The 20906-nt window shown below is 40.5% G+C and overlaps 1 protein-coding gene across 4 annotated transcripts in view; it reads left to right on the top strand.

The window, feature by feature from the left end:
* Window positions 1-243: 243 nt before the first annotated feature.
* Window positions 244-20906, top strand: part of SRGAP1 (SLIT-ROBO Rho GTPase activating protein 1) — a 280242-nt gene continuing 259579 nt past the window's right edge. Inside the window, exon 1 of one of the 4 annotated variants that reach the window (XM_073788418.1) lies at window positions 244-1154. In XM_073788418.1, coding sequence (XP_073644519.1) covers window positions 1088-1154 — 67 coding nt within the window. In that variant the 5' untranslated portion in view covers window positions 244-1087. The remainder of the gene's footprint in view (window positions 1155-20906) is intronic. The other 3 variants (XR_004528899.2, XM_019952249.3, XM_019952248.3) reach the window with 3 other exon arrangements.

Below are 20906 nucleotides of genomic sequence, written 5' to 3'. Positions count from 1 at the left end.
GCCGCCGGGCTCGACGCGCAGGGCCGGGCTGTGGTTGGCCACAAGAGGCGTCCATCTTCCCGGACGAGCGCGGCGCTTCCTCACCGCGCCGGGAGGGGGCGAGGGCGGAGCAGGGGACGCGCTGCCGAGCCGACCCCTCCCGTGAGCCCTGCCCCGCCTCGCCGAGCCCCGCGCGGCCGCCCCGGCCGCTGCCGCCCGTAGCTCGCTCTCCAGGTGCCGGGGAGCTGCGGGCCGTGAACGTGCCGGCAACTTTGCGGCCTCCGGGGGCGCGGCTCCTCCGGGTGCGTGTGAGAGTGTGTCTGTCGCCGGCGGCCTCCTGGGGGCAGCAGCGGAAAGGGGGTCGGGGGAGAAAGAGGCAGCCTCGGCGCACGGTGGCCCAGGAGGCAGAGGCCCCGCGAGGCGCCGGCGGTGGAGACCTAAACTCCGCCGGGGCTGTGCCCAGGACGCGTTCTTACGGTGCGGCAGACGCCCTTGCGGTCGGCGCCCGGGACTTGCTTTAGGATCGCGATTCCTCTTGCCTGCCCGGGGCAGTAGCAACCGTGTGTGCCGACGGAGGAGCGGCAGTAGCATCCCCAGCCCGGGCGGGACCCCCGAGCGCCGGAGCCGGCGGCTGGAGCAGGAAGGGAGAGTCGCGGCGCCCGCCCTCCCCGGCTGGCCCTGCCCCGCGCGCCCCGTGCGGGTTGCTAACAATGGTGCGGAGCGCCGGCGCGATTCCCGCGTCCGCCCAGCGGTCGTAGAGGAAGTGGACGGGCTCCGGGTGGGGTGGGCAGGGAGACGCCCCCCACCACTCGCTTGCTGGAGTTTGCCGGCGCGCCGGGCCTCTCCGGCCCCGAGCCCTGGGCTCCCCTCAGCATCACCGACGGCAGCTCGATCCGGAGAGTATGGTGCCAGCGCCCGGGTTAATCTAGTCCTCGGCTCGCTCCTTTTTTTCCTCCTCCTCCTCCTCTCCCTCCCCCTTTCCCTCCTGTCGGTGCTGCCTCTGGGTTCCCGGCGTGTGGGAGTACAACTCTCTGCCTCTCCGAGGAGACTGGTCGGTGACCCTCGAACAGAACTTGCCCGCTGAAAGCAAACCCAGAACAGCTGGATAATGTCCACTCCGAGCAGATTCAAAAAGGACAAAGAGATCATAGCCGAGTATGAAAGTCAAGTCAAAGGTAAGGATGGGAGCGGCTGCCTTGCTCCTTTTGTGTGCTTTCTTGTCATTGTGCTCCGGGAGTTGCATTTCTCACTTGGGGTCTGTGTTGGAGGGAGGTGGTGAGGGACAGCTAGAGCGCCTCGTTGAGCCACCCGGGGCTTCGTGGAAGCCAATCCCAGTCCCAGTCCCGTCAAGCCCACAGGGAGCTGGAAACCGGGTGGCTCTCCGCCGCTGCCAGGGCGCCCCTCCAATAGGGGAGAACTGGCTTTAACTTAACCACCTTCAGCCGGGCAACTTACATAGGAGGCAGGCAGCAGCAGTGGTTCCTGCCCAGTTATCATCACCGTCATCCTTATTATTTTTTTTAAACGATACCATTGTCACAACGTAATTTTTTTTAAGGAGTCATTTTTTGAAGTCTGGCTCCGAAGTGCTCTAGAGCTTCATTGAGTGCAGGCAATTTTTGACATTCGCACTGTTCACTAATTTATCAGGGCGAGTCCCGCTTTTATAAAATAGCTCCCTAAAAGCTGGGCAGTTAAACCAGCAAGGACTAGTGGAATCTGACTCCTCCTTTTAATCTCTCACACTCACACGGGAATATTGCTTTATCATTTGTTGGAGGCCACTTGCATGTAAAATGAAGGTTTGAATATTTGAGTAGTAGTTTCCATCCATTTACATTGTCAACTGATGAAGGAATCTAATTAAGGTTGATTACGCATTTTTACTTAACGTGCCTTGTGGTTTAAAAAATATATTTTCTCTCCAGTACAAGTATTTTGTGTTGCTGTTGAAGAGTTTAATAAACAAATATTTGGGTTTTTTTTTTTTCCCTCCTTTATGGTCTCTCATGGGTAGCTTTTCCCATCCATTGAGACAATGGATGGAGTGTTGAGATCACTGCTGTTCTTTGGAATATTCAAAGCAAAGTTGATAAAAATTGCTTTGTAGACACCTGTGTTTGTACAGACACAATCTTATGAAAGGACTGCAGAGAAAGGCGTTCCTGTACTTGTCTTGGGAATAGCAGGAGCAGACTGGGGGTTCTTTTGTGTGGTCAAGTTGTGAAAATGCTTGGAGTCCTGTGAGAGGACCTGGTGGGGAAACCCTCTGTCAATCAGTGTGAATCCGGACCATCTCATCATGGCCAGAGACAAACACACTATGCAAGCCCAGAGACTTAAGTTTCCTTTAGGTTGACTCCAGTAATGGAGTTAAGATGAACACTGTTCAGGAAACACAGATTTTTATCTGCATGCAATTAAGATAATTTATACTTGTAGGAACTGGTTACACTGACATGGAAGTTATGTTAGCAGAGAAGTAATTATTTGCTCCGAGACAGGTAAACTTTCTAATGAGCATAACCTTTCTTTTCTTAACGGTCCAACACAGCCAAAAATCTTTCATACTGAGGTAGAACTCTTGTTCACAATCACCATTTCTCTGTGCGGTTTTTCCACATGGCTCTTTGTGGCAGGTCTTCAAGGGGTAGCAGTCTGGTTTTCCTGCTGCTTGGAGCACTGACTTGTAGAATGTATTTCCAAGTATTGGTTTCGGTATTTCTGCTCTAAGGTCATTTGTCCATGATCAAGTCTTTATCTGAAAAATATTCTCATGATTAATCTCTTTCAGAGTATGAATTTTATAGTTATACGCTTACTTATATGCTTTGAGGGTATAGGCCGTCTATATGGATTTAAAAATAAATACAATGGGGTCTTCCCTGGCAATCCAGTGGTTAAGACTCCATGTTTCCAGTGCAAGGGGTGCAGGTTCGATCCCTGGTCCGGAAGCTTGAGATCCCACATGCTGTGGGGCACAACAACAACAAAAATAAATAAAAAAAATAAAAATCAATAGAATGGGATGTGTTGCAATGCTTAAAATGTGTCCATCAAATCCAATCCAAGGAAAAATCACAAACATGGTAAAAATTACTTTTGGAACAAATTCTGTCCCATAGAAAGTGATCTGTCTATTCCCTTCAACCCTCCTCACTTACCTGTGAGTCCTCAGGCTGCTTTATGGCTCTTTACTACACCTGACCTGCCCTTCTCATCAGAGCCTGTGTCCACACTTCATCTACTTCCCCTGTAATACTTACACATCCTGTGTCTAACCCAGATCCTTCTATTCATATGCAAATATGGGAAGAGGGAAATATCAATACAATGGAATTGGATCATATACACCTTGAATGGCACACATTCACCTGAATTTACTAGGCAAAATCAAGAAGGCAGTGGAAGAGAAATGAGTTAAATAGTTAAATAGAGCATGAGGCCCGCTGTCCTGTGCAGTGAGAATAGGTACCTTTTTAAGGATAGTTTCAGAGGTAGGATCCTGGTTTTCCGTTTCTTTTCCTGAGCCCCTCTTTAAGGGTGAGTATCTCACCCTGGCAGATGCTAGTCCACTGCTTAAAGGTAGGTGGTTTTGGAGCAACCAACTCTTTCAATTCTAACAGGTATTTCATCTGACGGTAAACAAAAGAAAGTGGCTTATTCTGTTGCTGGAGGAAAACCTAGCTGTGCTGGACTCATTAAGAGAAGCCGTTGGTCTCTTCCCAATGAATAAAGACGTAAATATTGGACTCTGCGTGATTTAAGTGTATCTGTGATACACTTAAATGTATCAAGAGTCATTTTTGATTATATGTAACTTTTTTACCTTCTGACTTGAATCTAACATTCTGGAGTATTGTCCTTTCTTATTCTCTCCCATTTCCCCTAATACCAGTTGCATTTATCTCAGAATTTCTGAGGTAAGGGTTTGATTTAAAAGAATGACTCCACAGATGTGGGATTTAGCCACTGTGGCTGCCTGCATGTGTTTAGGAAACAGACTTCATGGGGCTATTTTCAGTGTGAAAAGAACCATCCTAGGTGTAACGTGTAATTTTATGCTGTAATTTTATGGGTAAGACCATAAATGTATCCAGTTAGATGTATCATGTAGGGCGAGTCACTTAGCTTCTTCCTGGGTTTTGGTTTTCTTACCTGTAAGATAAGGAGTTTAGATTCTCTCAGTCCTAAGGGTCTTTGAGTCTAATTGAAGATGTCATGTCAGTTCACATTAATTATGCAGTAAAATTTTCAAGCTTTTTGCGTTTTCTCTTGGCTGCCCTGTCTTGAGGAGGGTTACCTTTGCTTTAACTTTTTTCATAATTCACAAACACTATGTATTATCTGATTTCTCAAGGAATTAAAATGTAATACCACAGAAAATACAGAAAAATAATAAAACCACGTTCAGAAAAGTAGAGCATAGAATTGTAAGAGGGGGAAGAATTGGGAATTATACAAGCAGTTAAAGGAATAGATAGGTTTAAATCGAGGACAAAAGGACCCCAAGCAATAATTTAAAAGATTAATGTGTTAGGTAATGTGTTAACTATAGGAGGAGAAAGACTGCTTCATGCGTGTTGGTCAACTTCCCAAAGATTTAGAATCCAGAGAAATTAAGCTCTTATTTGTGTGGACCCTTAAACAGCAAGATTGTCTGGAAAAGTGTATGAAACTCAAACCAGTTGACTACACTACTTTTAGCATCTCTGGCAAGATCGTAGCAAGTGGCTAACAGAAGTTTTGGGGATCATCTGTAGATTTTAGAGATCTAGTAATTTTTGAATTCTGCAGCAGAAATATTATGGAGCCCATGTAAAACATATTGGTTCACATGTAAGAGTCAGAAGAAACAAAAGACACATTTTGTGAGGTGGAACTCATGGATGGGAGGTTGTGTTTATTTTTAATAATGCGTGTTGTTAGTTGCTAAGAATTGACAGCTATTATTTGCAGTATTTTCCTGAGGATAATCTCATACTCATCTATGTGCCATACGTGCAGGAAGTGCCAAGAAAATCTGGTGTTTTTCAACCGCTCTGCTGCCTGAACTACAAATAGTACATTTTGGTAGCAGATGGAGCATAAGGAAATGCCAGTTCAATTTAATATGACCTCCCGTCATGTGATAGGTTTCAACAGGGAAATTAAAAGTGCTACTGTCACTCATAGGGAACCTGTGTCTACCTCTAATGTTCTTCATTTAACTTGCAATCGAAAACAACAATTTAAATTACGAATTAAAACTTTATAGCTGGGAAGGACTTTAAACATTTCCTGTCCAGCCCACTTCAGCGGTACAAGGAGGCATAATGTCAGTTACACAAGTAACTGTAACAAATGTGGGACTGGAACCCAGGTCCTCTGCTTTTCGGTAACAGTGGTTTACTTTTAGATTCCTCACAAAGAAGAGTAGGAGATAGAACACTTACCTGTTTAGACTTTACATCCGTTGAAGGAATCATAGTTGGATGGACTAGAGAACGGCAACTCTGGTCCGTTAACAGGAGGAGTTAATTAAATTGATTAACCATAACTAAGTTGTTTTTTCACCAAGATCATTTCAAGAAACCACAATGCCCAGGCAGCAGCTTCACAAGGTGGTTTAAAGATCAAGGGGAAAAAAATATGGTGAATATGTACAAATGTAACGCACTTGAAATTTTGGTCATACTAAGTGAAGCTACTGCAATAAGCCCTCTTATGTTGTCCAGAAAACCTGATTTGTTTCATGAACTTCAAAGTATCTTAAGAAATAGTTTTGGAGAAATGTTTAAGCAAAGCATGCTCCGAAATACAGTGAGGGTTGGAGTATGCTATGGGATGGTAAATCTGAGCTCTGTCTAGATTGCTTTGCTGACTCCTGTGCTGTGTGATGACCAGGTCAGGAACCTCACATCCTCAGCTCTGGTCCAATTTGAGAGTCTACTTTGTGGACTGAGCAGACCCTTTTTTATGCTAACTATTTTTATTTCAAGTTACATAACTGAGAATTAAGATTAAGAAAAAATACGGAGTAAACTGTATGTCTAATCACTCAGTCTGCCTTTGTTTTAGTGGTTTGAAGGCAGAAGCTGGGAATAGAGACAGTTACTAGAAGACATTTTTAGTTATTTGAAGGTATTTTTATTCGTTGGACCCAAATTACTTTCTAATTTATTGACAACATATATATGCTCACCTGTTGGTATGTCAGGATGGGAAAAAAACAGAACATAGTGTTTAAGAGCAGAAACTGGTGTTAGCCATTCAGCCCTGCCACTAATAATATATTTGAGCCCTAACAGTCAACTTCTTCATCTGTAAAATGGGGATAATAATAGTACTTACCTCCTTGCCTTTGTGAGGCTTCTGTGAGGTGATTTGTGGAAAGCCTTTATCACACGCTTGGCACTGATAAATAGTCTATAAAAATTAGGCCTTGTTATCTGTTTCATTTTGTTTTTCTTTACGTTTCAACTGCTTCTTGTTACATTCTGACTTAGATGAGCTTTTTGAAATTCAAATACATAATCACCAATCTGCTGCCTAAATAGATCCCAAAGTGGACGATTCTTAAATCATCCTGATAAAGCCCTCTGTACTTTTAGAATGGAGTGAGTTTCATGGTGGGATTAAAAAGGGATATGTGATAGGCAAACCAGAGAGATTCCCAGCTCCTTATAAGGTGGATTTTTTTTTTATTGTGTCATTCCTTTTTATCCAAGTACAAGTAACAGCTGAAAAGCACATTTCCTGGGCTGCCATGTGTTTGCTTACAACTTTTGTTTTACATTTTCTCTACCTTTAATGATGCCAAATGGAAAATGAAAACTGTAGTCCAATCAATTGATTTTATTTACCCATGGTGAAAAGGATTCTTATGATGTCAGATAAAGTCTCTGACTTAATATCATAGTTTTGAGCAAAATATTTTGTTTTAAAATCAATATAGAAATGAAAAATTTCACTTGTACCTGCTAATTTGCTTTTGCTTCATTTGAAAGCACTTTGATTTTTTTCCAGCTTTATTGAGATATATTTGACATATAACAGAAAGCACTTTGATATTAAAAATTATTGTCTAGGGCTTCCCTGGAGGCGCAGTGGTTGAGAGTCCGCCTGCCGATGCAGGGGACACGGGTTCGTGCCCCCATCCGGGAAGATCCCGCATGCCGCGGAGCGGCTGGGCCCGTGAGCCATGGCCGCTGAGCCTGCGCGTCCGGAGCCTGTGTTCCGCAGCGGGAGAGGCCGCAGCGGTGAGAGACCCGCGTACCGCAAAAAAAAAAAAATTATTGTCTATATATCTCCCACACCTCCTGGTATAGGGCTTCATTAAACATTAATTGAATGAATAGAGTAATTGTTTTGAATTATCATTCCTTTATAGTATAAACTAACATGGCGATCATTCAGAATTATCTACGGTGTCCAATGAAGTATTACCACAAAATTAAACTGAATTCAAATGTGTAAGTTACACACATTTAGGAAGTCACAGAGCTGGAAACAGTCAGAGTGTCCAACAATGGAGAATAGTTAACTAAATTCCACTGGGGAATGGTTAACTAACTTGTGCACATGGAATGTTATGGGGTCATTAACAGTGGTTTTTGAAGAACGTTTTATGGTATGGAGAAATATTTTATAATAATTGGGAAAAAGAGAGACCATTAAAAAAAAAAAAAAAGCATGGTTAGGACAAGCTAAAACAGAGCTAAATTGATGTATAGCTACGTACATACACGTGTGTCAGCCATACTGGGTAGTGGGATTTCAGCATGAGGAGAAACCGTAGTTGGACCTCAGTCGTATATGTCACCAACAAATGAAATAAAACATCACTCCCTCCAAGTCAGATGTTCTGTGAAGTCAAAAGTTTATAATTAAAGTTAACTTCCATGGCGGGGGGGAAAAAAGGATGATGAAATAATAATAATGAAAAATAATCGTAACAGCAGCTAACAGTTATTGAGCGCTCGGGGTGTGCCAGTCACTGTCATGGCTGCTTTGCATGGGTGGACTCAGCTTTCTATGTACATACCAAGCTATAACGCGTGGTGGGAGGAGTTTCCGGTTATTTTTCCTGTTTGGTATAGGTTGTATTTCCTGTACTTTTGGACCTCAGTACATCCTCTCCTTGGTAAATTTCCTGGCCTAACGCAGGAATCTCACTTTGAGACCCACCCTCCTTCAGGATGGGGGTGGGCCAAGGTGCATCCAGGCGAGATTGAACCTCTGCTGATCAGGTTTGTTCACAGGACAATTTCAAACTTCCTGTTTGCCTACAGCTCAGTGATATACTTTGGGTTTTTTCTTGCTTTGAATTCAGCTAACAGTTCGTAGGTTGGGGAGTGGGAGGGTGGGAGAAGCAGCCTCTCTTTTTCTTTTCTTTTCTTGGGTGAAATATATATACAAGTGGGTACGGAAAATTATTTACAATTTAATGCATAATAATAAAATGAATACCTGGTTAGTAGCCACCCAGGTTAAGAAATAGAACTTTAGCAGTGTCTAGAAACCCCCACATTGTCCCCTTTCTAACAGATCTCTCTTCATCCTATTGCCCTCTCAATAACAATTCTGAATTTAGTATTAATCATTCCCTTGTTTTCTTTAAAGTTTTATGATAGTTTTATAGTTTTCTTTATAGTTTTGATGTATGTTATATACATGCATCAAAAATACAGAGCCCTTTTGAACACATACCAGATTTTTTAATGATATTAAAGAATTGATGTTGGGCTTCCCTGGTGGCACAGTGGTTGAGAGTCCGCCTGCCAATGCATGGGACACGGGTTCGTGCCCCGGTCTGGGAGGATCCCACATGCCTCGGAGCAGCTGGGCCTGTGAGCCATGGACGCTGAGCCTGCGCGTCCGGAGCCTGTGCTCCACAACGGGAGAGGCCACAACAGTGAGAGGCCCGCATACCGCAAAAAAAAAAAAGAAAAAGAATTGATGTTAATTTTTAAAAATAATAGTATTTTGGCATGTATAACAAATCTTTATCTTTTAAATATATGTGCTGAAGTATTTGGGGATGGCTAAGATTTGCTTCAGTATAATCTGGGGGAAGGAGGAAGTAGGTGGGAATATGGGTAAAATAAGATTAGCCAGGAATTGATAATTGTTGGGTACATGGGGTTCATTATTTTATTCTCTTTACTTTTGTGTATGTTTAAAATTTTCTCTAATAAAAAATTTTCAAAGTATGCCTTCTTATGACTTCCATTTTTCACTCAATGTTATATTAAGATTGATCTACATTAATGTGTGTAGCTATCATTAGTTTACTTTCACTGATATATAGTATTCCAGTGCATGAAAATCCTGGAAGCTATTTATTCTTTATTTATTTATTCATTCTTTATGACATTTGGGTTATTTGCACTTTTTGCCATCATGATTAATAATAATATATAAAATGCTGTGAGTGTCTCCTCGTGTACATGAGTTTCTCTGTGTATACTTGCTGGGTCATAGGGAATGTGCATGGTCAACTTTACTAATGTCAAACTTTTCTCTAAGTGCTTGGTAGTTATTCTCTTACCAGCAGTGAATGAGAATTCCACATCCTGAAAAACACTTAGTATGGTCCAATGTATTAGTTAAGGTAAAGGCTAAACTATAATAATAAAGAGAACCTTGAAAGACAATAACCTAAAAATGTAGAAATTTCTCTCATAACAGTCTGGAGGTGTGCAGTCCAGGCTACCAGGACAGTTTTGCCTCCTTAAATTATTTGAGTTTTCTCCATCTCGTTCCTCTGCCATCACCTAGGGAACTGAACTTGTATGCCTGGTTGAAACTGGGTCTTAAGTATATCCATGTTCTGACTTACAGGAAGGAAAATGAGTCTTGAGGAGCATATGGCCAATGTGTTAAAATCCAGGCCAGAAATAATACAGAGAATTTCCATTCATTTAACTGGTGAGAACTTAGTCACAGGACAACAGCTTGCTGCAAGGGAGGCTGGCAAATGTAGTCTCCCGGGGCAGCCCTGTTTTCAGCTACAACTTCATGACCGTGAAAGGAGAGAACAGATTTGGACAACCAGTAGTCAGCATGAAGACAAGGTTTTCTGGAGAGGCAGTCTACTGGGGTAAAATGGTATTTTGGCTTAATTTGTATGTCTTTGATTGCTGATGAGATAGAGCATCTTTTCACATATTTAAGAGCCATTTGCTTTTGTCACTAAAATGCTTATTCATACCTTTGCCCATTTATCTGTTGGTTTGTCTTTTTCTTATTGATTTGTGCATTTTGTTTTGGTTTGGTTTTGGTATGTTCTTAATATTGATCTTTTGTCAATTATATCTGTTGCAAATATCTTCTCCCTGTTTGTAGTTCGTATTTTCATATTTTAAAAAGATATCTCTGAGAAGTTGCTCATTTTCATTTGTTCAAATGTATCAATTATTTATATTTGGTGTTTAAGTAATCCTTCCCTACTCTAAGGTCAGAAAGATATTTGTCTATATTATCTTAGAAATGTTTTAAAATCTTGCTTTTGACATAAAAGTTTTTAATTTATCTGAAGTTATTTTTCATATTGTGAACTAGGGATATATTTTTAGTTCTTTTCATGTGGATGACCAACTTTTTTCATTCCGCTTGCTAAATAGTTTCTTCTTTTAAAAAGTAATCTACTAGCTACTTCTGTCTTGATCAGAGTTTCATGTATACATGTGTCTATCTCGACACTCTGTTGTGTTCCATTGGTTAATTTATAAATTCTTGCACATACCACACTATCTTAATTACTATAGCTTTATAATAAGTCTTATATTTGGTAGGCCAAATTCTACTTCCTTATACCCTTTCAGAAGTATCTTGGTGATCGTGGTCCTTTCTCTTTCATGTGCATTTTATTTATTTATTTATAAAATAGTTATTTGGCTGTGTCAGGTCTTAGTTGCGGTATGCGGACTCTTAGTTGCTGCATGCATGCAGGGTCTAGTTCCATGACCAGAGCTCAAACCCGGGCCCCCTGCATTGGGAGTGCAGAGTCTTAGCCACTGGACCACGAGGGAAGTCCCTCATGTGCATTTTAGAATCAGTTTTCCTTCCATGGGAAGCCCATAGCCATTTTGATTGAAACTGCATGAAATTATAAAGCAATTAGCAGAGAATTGGCAACTGTATGTTAGATTATAAGTTCTACTTACCCATGAATATGAATATTTCTCCATTTATTTAGTTGTTTTTAAATATCTTACTGTAAAGTTTTATATTTTCTGTTTTTTGTTAGACTTATTTCACTTTTGTTACTAATGTTTATGAGATCTTTTTTTTTTTTTTTTTTTGCGGTACGCGGGCCTCTCCTGTCGCGGAGCACAGGCTCCGGACGCGCGGGCCCAGCAGCCACGGCTCACGGCCCAGCCGCTTCGCGGCATGCGGGATCCTCCCGAACCGGGGCACGAACCCGCGTCCCCTGCATCGACAGGCGGACTCTCAACCACTGCACCACCAGGGAAGCCCTATGAGATCTCTTTTAAAATTGTTTTCTAATTCTTTCTGGTATACAGAAATGCAGTTTACTTTAGCATATTGGTCTTATATCCAGCCACTTTGCTAGTTTATTATTATTTCAAATAATTTGTTCATATTTTGGTTAAAAAAATCTTATTATTTGCAAATATAAAGACAATTATATTTCCTCCTTCCAAACCTTACGGCTTTAATTTATTCTTCTATTTTTGCCCTAGGCAGAATTTTGAGTATGAAGTTAATAAACGTAGTGAATTGTCATTCTTTTCTTGTTCTGGATTTAAAGGGAGTGTTTTCAAGCCTCTTCTACCATAAAGGATAATGATTGTTTTCAGTTTATTATAGATATTCTTATCAGGTTAAGTTTCATGTATTCTCTGTTTACTTGAAGTTTTTTTTTTTGCGGTACGCGGGCCTCTCACTGTTGTGGCCTCTCCCGTTGCAGAGCACAGGCTCCGGACGCGCGGGCTCAGCGGCCATGGCTCACGAGCCCAGCCGCTCCGCAACATGTGGGATCTTCCTGGACCGGGCACGAACCCGTGTCCCCTGCATCGGCAGGCAGACTCTCAACCACTGCGCCACCAGGGAAGCCCTACTTGAAGTTTTAATCATTAATAGTTGGTTGAAAGCTATCCTTTTTTCTTTTTGCATCTATTGATTTTTTAAAATATTTATTTATTTATATATTTGGCTGCATTGGGTCTTAATTGTGGCACAATGGGATCTTTTGTTGTGGCGCATGGGCTCTTCGTTGCAGCACACAGGCTTCTCTAGTTGCGGCATGTGGGCTGTGTAGTTGTGGCATGTGGGCTTAGTAGTTGAGACATGCGGGCTTATTGCCCCCGGCATGTGGGACCTTAGTTCTTGGACCAGGGATCAAACCTGCATCCCCTGCATTGGAAGGCAGATTCTTAACCATTGGACCACCAGGGAAGTCCCTGCATCTATTGATATTATTTTTTCTTCTTTGATCTGTTAATGTAATGAGAAATATTTACAGAGTTTCTAATATTGAACCATCTCTGTATTCCAGAATTAAACCTATCTTCATCATTGTATTATATATGTAAATAGTTGGATTCAGTTTGCCAATATTTAGTTCAGGTGTTTTTGTTGTTGTTTTTTGTTTTTTGTCTCTAAATTCTTGAATGAAACAGACCCATGGCTTTCCTTTCAGATAATGTTCTTGTCTGGGTTCATATTTCAGTTATACTAGCCTAACAGGATGCATTGGAGAGCATTGCTTCTCTTTCTATTTTGTAAAGGAGTTTGAAATTTTGGAATATTCCTTCTCTTGAAAGGTCGGTAAAACTGCTTATTTGGGCCTAGTTATTTTCTTTGTGTGAAGAACTTTTAACTGCTAATCAGCAGTTAATCATTAGTTTTACTACTGATAGGATTATTTATTCTTTATATTTCTTCTGAAGTCAGTTTTGTTAAGTTATGTTTTTCTAGAAATGTCTCTGTTTTGTGTAAGTTTTCAAATATATTGACATAATGTTGATGATAGTATATTTTAAAAATATGGGCTGATCTGTATTTAATTTAAAATATTATTGTAGGGAATTCCCTGGTGGTCCAGTGGTTAGGACTTGGCGTTTTCACTGCAGGGGCAGCTGGTCAGGGAACTAAGATCCTGTAAGCCATGCAGTCGGGCCAGAAAATAAAAATAAAAAATTATTTTAGAATATTTATTTTTGCCTTATCTCTTTCTTGCTGAATCTTAAAAGGGGGTTGTCTCTTTTTGTTGTTTTTTTTAATTGATTTCTGCTCTTATCTTTACTCTCATCCTTTAAATTTTCTTCAGATTTATTCTGTCCTTTATCTTTTTTTTTAAGTTGGACATACAGCTCATTTGTTTTTATCCTTCTTTGCTACTGTAAGCATTTAAGGCAATAAATTTCTTTTCTAATGTAAATGTTATTTCTAATAAAAGCATCATTCTTAACAAAGGCATCTGTTCTTCTCCCCAGTAAATATTCTCCCCTAATAAATATTTGTGATAGTTCCTCTTAGAGTACCATCTTTGCTTCATCTAGAAAGTTTTGATGTGTAAAGTTTATTAAAATTGACTTCTAAGTATTTTGAATTTCTTATAATGGTTTCTCCTTTGCCCCATGAGGTATATAGGAGTGTGACTTTACATTAAAAAAAAAAGCGAAGGGACTTCCCTGGTGGCACAGTGGATAAGAATCCGCCTGCCACTGCACGGGACACAGGTTCGATCCCTGGTCCAGGAAGATCCCACATGCCGCAGAGCAACTAAGCACGTGCACCACAACTACTGAGCCTGAGCTCTAGAGCCTGCGAGCCACAACTACTGAGCCCACGTGCCACAACTCCTGAAGCCCGTGCACCTAGAGCCCCTGCTCTGCAACAAGAGAAGCCACCGCAATGAGAAGCCCACGCACCGCAACGAAGAGTAGCCCCTGCTCGCCGCAACTAGAGAAAGCCCGTGCACAGCAACAAAGACCCAATACAGCCAAAAATTAATAAATAATTAATTTAAAAAAAATTTTTAAGTGAAGATATTTATCTTTTTTAAAAATATAATTACTACATTGCAATCTGAGAGTAATCGTGTTTGAAATTAGTTGGGGATTATTTCCTCTTACTGTTCTCTGGAGGAATTCATGTAAGACTGGAATTATGTCACTCTTAAATGTTTAGTAAAGTTATCCAAGTTTAGTATTTTCATCAAGAAAAAAAATCTGTCGGGACTTTCTTGGCAGTCCAGTGGTTAAGACTCCGCACTGCCAATGCAGAGGGCACAGGTTCAATCCCTGGTCCGGGCAACTAAGATCTCACGTGTTGCGTGGCATGACCAAAAAATAAATAAAATTTTAAATAAGAAAAAGAAAAAAATCTGTCATTGCTTTCAAATTTACAAATTTTCTTTTTTTTTATGGCTGCGTCGGGTCTTCGTTGCTGTGCATGGGCTTTTTCTAGTTGCAGTGAGCGGGGGCTACTCTTCTTTGCAGCATGCAGGCTTCTCATTACGGGGGCTTCTCCTGTTGCAGAGCACGGGCTGTAGGCACGCGGGCTTCAGGAGTTGCAGCACACGGGCTCAGCAGTTGTGGCTTGTGGGCTCTAGAGCACAGACTCAGTAGTTGCGGCCTGCGGGCTCAGTAGTTGTGGCGCATGGGCCCTACAGAGCACAGGCTTCAGTAGTTGCAGCACGTGGGCTCAGTAGTTGTGGCTCTAGGGTGTGTGGGCTTCAGTAGTTGTGGCGCGCAGGCTCAGTAGTTGTGGCTCACAGGCTCTAGAGCGCAGGCTCAGTAGTTGTGGTGTACCAGCTTAGTTGCTACACGTCATATGGGATATTCCCAGACCAGGGCTCAAACCCGTGTCCCCTGCATTGGCAGGCAGCTTCTTAAACACTGCACCACCAGGGAAGCCCCACAAATTTTCTAATTTACTAACATAGAATTGTTTATAGTATTGTATCTTTTTAGTCTCTGCGGTGTCTGCAGTTATACTTCTTTTCTGTTAATAACAATTGTTTGTATGTGTGCCTTCTCCCGTTTTTTCCTTGATTGACTTTGCCACAGGTATGTTTATTTTATTAGTCTTTTCAAAGAACTAGATTTTGCTTCTTTGAGTTACTGTGTTGTATGTTTGTTTTCTATTTTGTTAGTTTTTCCTCCTTGTGATTCCCTTCCTTTTACTTCTTTGTGAGCATTATTTGCTGATCCTTTTTAAAATTCTTATTTTCCAAGTTCTTTTCTTCTTTTCTAATGTAAACATGTAAGTAATAAAATTTTCTCTAAGTACTGCTTTACCTGCATTCTACAAAAATTTTTTTTTACATGTTTATTGTTTAATTTGGGGGCATAGCAAATGTAGCTCTTCTTTTTTTAATTGAAGTATAGTTGATTTACAATGTTGTGGTAGTTTCAGGTATTCAGCAAAGTGATTCAGTTATATATATAACTGAATATATATATTACATATGTAATATGTATATATATTTTCAGATTCTTTTCCATTTTAGGTTATTATAAGATATTGACTATAGTTCCCTGTGCTATATAGTAGGTCCTTGCTGTTTATCTATTTTATATATAGTAACGTGTATTTCTATAAATTTGTTTTTTAAAGAATCAATTTAATTTATTGAATTTATTTATTTATTTATTTTTGGTTGTGTTGGGTCTTCGTTGCTGCACACGGCCTTTCTGTAGTTGTGGTGAGCGAGGGCTACTCTTCCTTGCAGTGCGCAGGCTTCTCATTGCAGTGGCCTCTCCTGTTGCAGAGCACGGGCTCCAGGCGCGCGGGCTTCAGCAGTTGTGGCACACAGGCTCAGTAGATGTGGCTCAGAGGCTCTAAAGAGCAGGCTCAGTAGTTGTGGCACATGGGCTTAGTTGCTCTGTGGCATGTGGGAACCTCCTGGACCAGGGATCGAACCCCTGTCCCCTGCATTGGCAGGTGGATTCTTAACCACTGCCCCACCAGGGAAGTCTCTATAAATTTTTATATGTAGTGTTTGTGTTACCTTTCAGTTCTGTGTATTTTCTAATTTCCATTATGTTTTTTTTCTATGACTCATAATCTGTTTAAAAGTGTGTTTTAAATTTTTCAGATATACGAAGTTATTTCATTTATTGTTTTATTACTGATTTCTAACTTAATTGCATTGTCATCATAGAACATCGTCTGATTATGCTGATCTTTTGAAATGTTTTTCTTGACCATGTTATTTAAGATTATAAGCCTCAACCTCTCCTGGCTCTTCCCATCTTCCTTCTCCTGCCTACTATCTCTCCATAGCACTCTTATCATTTGATCTGCTTTATACTGACCTTATCTTGTTTGGGGACTTTTAAAGTTCATTACTTATGTGAAAGCTGGTGATGTGATTAAAATTATATTTTAAAAATATTTTATCCAGCATTTTAGTTTCAACCTGAAAAGTCAGGTTCAAAATCTATGTCAGAACTACTGACATATATAATAAGTATGAGTTAAGACCAAAATGATAATGAATTTAAAGGAATTTGAAAGGAAATGGTTTTGATGTTCAAAGAAAGATGATCCAAAATATTTAAATTTACTCTATTTAAATTTACTATACTGTAGGAAACAGAAGTCTAATATTCAGTAGTTTGTTTTTGGTTTTTATGGGGGCCCATCAGTATATTACATTGTTTTATTGAGATATAATTGACATATATTATAACATTATATGTCATAATAATGTTATAATAGTATATTAGTTTCAGGTGTGCAACATAATATTCGATAGTTGTAAATATTGCCAAATGAGCGCCACAGTAAGTCTAGTTAACATCCATCACTACACAGTTAGAATTTCTTTTCTTGTGATGAAAACTTTTAAAATCTACTCTCTTAGTAACTTTCATAAAATTATTTTTAATTTATCCAATATGAAGTTCTGTTTTAGCAAGAGAACCCAAAAGTATATACAGTTCAAGTTACTGGGAAGAATAAGTCTGTGTGTTTTAGTCCCTTGCTCTCCAGGATGATGTTTATAACCCAAGATCCACACACTGAAGAGGATACACATAGATGAGAGCAAATAACGTTACCCTAACAGTTTCAAGTTCTTCATATATAGGTTTATGTTTACACATGGAAAAATCCAGGATATATGGATTTTAGGGATGGAAATGTGTAGTGAGGATCAGTGAAAGGCTTTGATATGGGCAGAGCGTGAAAACATCCACACTTTTCTGAATAGTCTGAGATGCTGTTGGGAAATCTGGAGTTCTGCTTCTGTTGCTGATCATCCAGAGTCCTGTCTTTCCTTCTTGGAGTTTGGACTTTCCTTTTCTTGTGGAGCTGTTTCTACCATTTTATCCCTTGAAATTCTACTCGAAAGCTGGCTGCAGTGACCTCCTAGAAGAGGTAGCAGCACCCTCTAGCCTTGGCATCACAGCAGAATAGCCGATGCAGCATAAGGAGTATCTACAAAGGTTCCAGCAGTTCTTAAAGTGCTTGATGTCCCGGTTTCTGGGCTGTCACTTCCAACTCCTTCTCAACTGGTCTGTGGAAGACCTCTGGACTTTGGCCCTTTGCTTTTATTATTCTGACGGTGCGGCTTACAAAAACAGCTCCCTCCCTCAGACCTCCAGCAGTTAAGATAGAACAATAGGTGTCTGCTAATCTTATTTAAGTCAGGCACTTTTCACTTCTGAGGACGTCCAAGTTTTCGTCTGGCTGTGAAAGTAGCATGTTTGAAAAATAGAATTAAGCCTCCAAACATTATTTACCAAAGAAGAGAGAGCAGGAGGAAGTCATTCTGCTCATCTCGTTTTCCATGTATCATGGCGGTGTGGCATATTTTGATGTCTTGTCAATGTCCAGTGAACAGAAGTTCTCCTTGAGGATCATTGTTGGCTTTTCCTTGTGCTCGTATTGATGGTCTACACTTCTAGGACAGTTCAGTCAAATTATAACCCCCAAGCACCAGCAGAAATTCTGGAACTCAGAGCCAAAGGTGTGGCCATTGCTTCAGGGAGCTGCCTGCTCCGTGTCTTTAGGGGACAGAGAGATAAGGACAGGTAGGTAAAAAGAGCAGCTCTTCAGAAGACTGGTTGAGCAACCCTAGAACGTGGAGGAATGTTTTCTGGGCTGACCCCTGACTCGAATAATTTGCTCTCATTTCTTTGCTGTGCTCAGTTTTCACCTTTCTTTTCATCATTACAACAGTGGATGCATTCCCTGGTTAAAAAAAAACATGGAACAGAAAGCTGGTAAATTCCGAGAAATTAGAAAAGAGAATTTGTTAGATTTCATGTCCCTTAGAAAAGAGAGTTTTCTGAGTGCACTACTACAAAAAGAGAGAGAGGTAATGAATGCCTTTTCAAATGGCCATTCCATTTTTAATTGACCTTCCATTGCAATTATATTAAAAATGTTTATGGAAACTCTCAAATGTGTCACCAAAAGTATGTTTGAAAGATTTCCAGACTGTATTTTTTTTTAATATTTATTTATTTATTTGGTTGTGCCAGGTCTTAGTTGCTGCATGGGGACTCCTTAGTTGTGGCATGAGAACTCTTAGTTGCAGCATTCATGTGGGATCTAATTCCCTGGCCAGGGATCGAACCCGGGCCTCCTGCATTGGGAGCGCAGAGTCTTAGCCCCTGCGCCACCAGGGAAGTCCCCCAGACTGTATTTTTATAGAGTTTAAATTATACATGTTTTTCTCCAAATACCTAATATACAAATAAATATCTCTTGTTTGAAACTGGGAACTCTATTTCCTACAGTCAGGTTAATGTTTTAGTCTCTTTTCTATTGCGTATCTCATTTCCTCCATCGGTCTTGGAATTAAATTGTGAAATAATGTACAGAAAGCACTGTGCACTGTCAACACAATAAAAATGAGTTTGATTGTGTTTGTGGTCAGTCATCTTTTGCCAGTTTCTGACATTCTCATAATGTCACATCCCATTTTCAGGTACCAGGTAACACTCTGAAATAAGCATACTCATATAAATTTATACGTGTTTTGTGTAGCATAGTAGTTTGTAGCATGGCCTCAGGAATCAGACTGCTGGCCTGGGGTCCTCCAAATCCTGGCTCCGCCACTCTCCAGCTATTGAACTCTGGGCAAATTACTTACTCTCATCCTGCCTCATTTTCCTTGCCTGTAAAATGGAGATAATAATAGTACTTCACTCAGAGCATTGGTAAGACAAGCAGAGTATTGAACAAACAAACTGTCTGGCACACAGGAAGGGCTCAAGAAATGTTAGTGTATTGCCCCTTTTATGAACTCTGGCTCTGGAAGCAATAATAATAAACTTTAAGTTATAAAAGATTTAGTAGCCCAGAGGAGCCTAAGGAGACATGAGGACGAAATCCTGGATGGGATCCTGGAACAGGAAAAGGCCATTAGTTAAAAACTAAGGGACTTCCCTGGTGGCGCAGTGGTTAAGAATCCACCTGCCAATGCAGGGGATATGGGTTCAAGCCCTGATCTGGGAAGATCCCACATGCCGTGGAGCAGCTAAGCCCGTGAGCCACAACTACTGAGCCTGCGTGCCACAACTACTGAATCCCATGCACAAGAGAAACCACCACAATGAGAAGCCTGCACACAGCAACGAAGAGTAGCCCCCAGTCACCGCAACTAGAGAAGGCCCGTGCGCAGCAACGAAGACCCAACGCAGCCAAAATAAATAAATTAATTTAAAAAAAAAAAGCTAAGGAAATCCAAATAAAGTATGGGCTTTAGTTAATTTTTAAAAATACTTAGTAAGAATAGGAAAAGAAAACATTTTATCTTTTTAAAAAATCCCACTCATGTTAACTTTCAAAATTTTGGGGGGTAAAGTACAGCATTGGTAAGGCAAAAAATGGCAATTCTCAAATAGTTTGGAGTATATCCTTCCAGTGGCATCATTGGTATTTGTATTCATAACATTTATCCTCTTATCTGTTTATAAACTGAACCAATGTGGTCATTTGCAGAATCGTTACTATAGATTCGCTTTTGTTCAACAATAAATTGTCTGCACCCATGCTGCTCAGAACTGGTTCGTAGACCAGGGCTGGTCAGAGCTATTTATTACCGGTCCATGAGGAGATAAGGTAAATCATGGCCCTGCTTCCTTTATCCAGAAAGTCTTGCTGCACACAAATGTCAGCTAAACTAAACAGCGCTTAGTGATGTGCTGATTTAGGTTCTGGCATAAGCTCTTTATCTCATTGTGCATCTGCAGCCAGCAGTTCTGTGGCCTGCTTTTGAGTAATGCTGGTCGGCACCATTCCATAGATGTATATAGAGAGCTGCCTGATTCCTTTAATGGCTGTTACTGTTACTTGTTGTTCTTTGTTGATTTAGAGACAAGCTTGCCCTTCAGATGGAACAGTGGTGACATTTACCAGTGGCCACCTATGTACTTTAATCATCAGTGTGCTTCCTTTAAAAGGGCAACACAGTTGTTGAGGTTAATGTCTCGGATAAGTCCAATTCAAATTATGGTTCCTCTGGAACTCAATTTTCTAATTTGAAAACGGATATGATGATTATGTCTGTTTTATAAAATTGTTTTGAGGATTAAATGAAATTATACCTGTGAAGAGTTTAGCACTGCTCTTGGCAAGTAGTAAGGGCTCAGTAAAAATGAGCTGCTATAATAATAATGATTATTATTTACTACTGTACCTGAAGCTATTGTCTTTATTAGTAACAGATTTTTTTCTTAAATAATTTAAAACTCACTCATTTCCAGAGAGATTAAAATTACTAAACAGACTTCAGTTTTACAAAGCAAACACTAAAAATGGGGATTTTAATGGTTCTTTAGAAAAGCAATGGGAGACATTTAGCCAATCACCAGAAGCTATACTGGACCCAATCTTAAAAGAATTGTGTTGGTAGGCTTCCTAGGACATTTAGCTACAGAGGCACTTTGTTACATTCCTTTCATCGTCATCGTTGGAGAACCTTGAGAGATAATGAATTCTGTCTTCTTCATGTG

This window comes from Tursiops truncatus, chromosome 11 (genome assembly GCF_011762595.2).
Source record: "Tursiops truncatus isolate mTurTru1 chromosome 11, mTurTru1.mat.Y, whole genome shotgun sequence".
Taxonomy (NCBI): Eukaryota; Metazoa; Chordata; class Mammalia; order Artiodactyla; family Delphinidae; genus Tursiops; species Tursiops truncatus.
The sequence above is the reverse complement of the archived record's forward strand: the minus strand, read 5'-3'. Positions and strand labels throughout refer to the sequence as shown.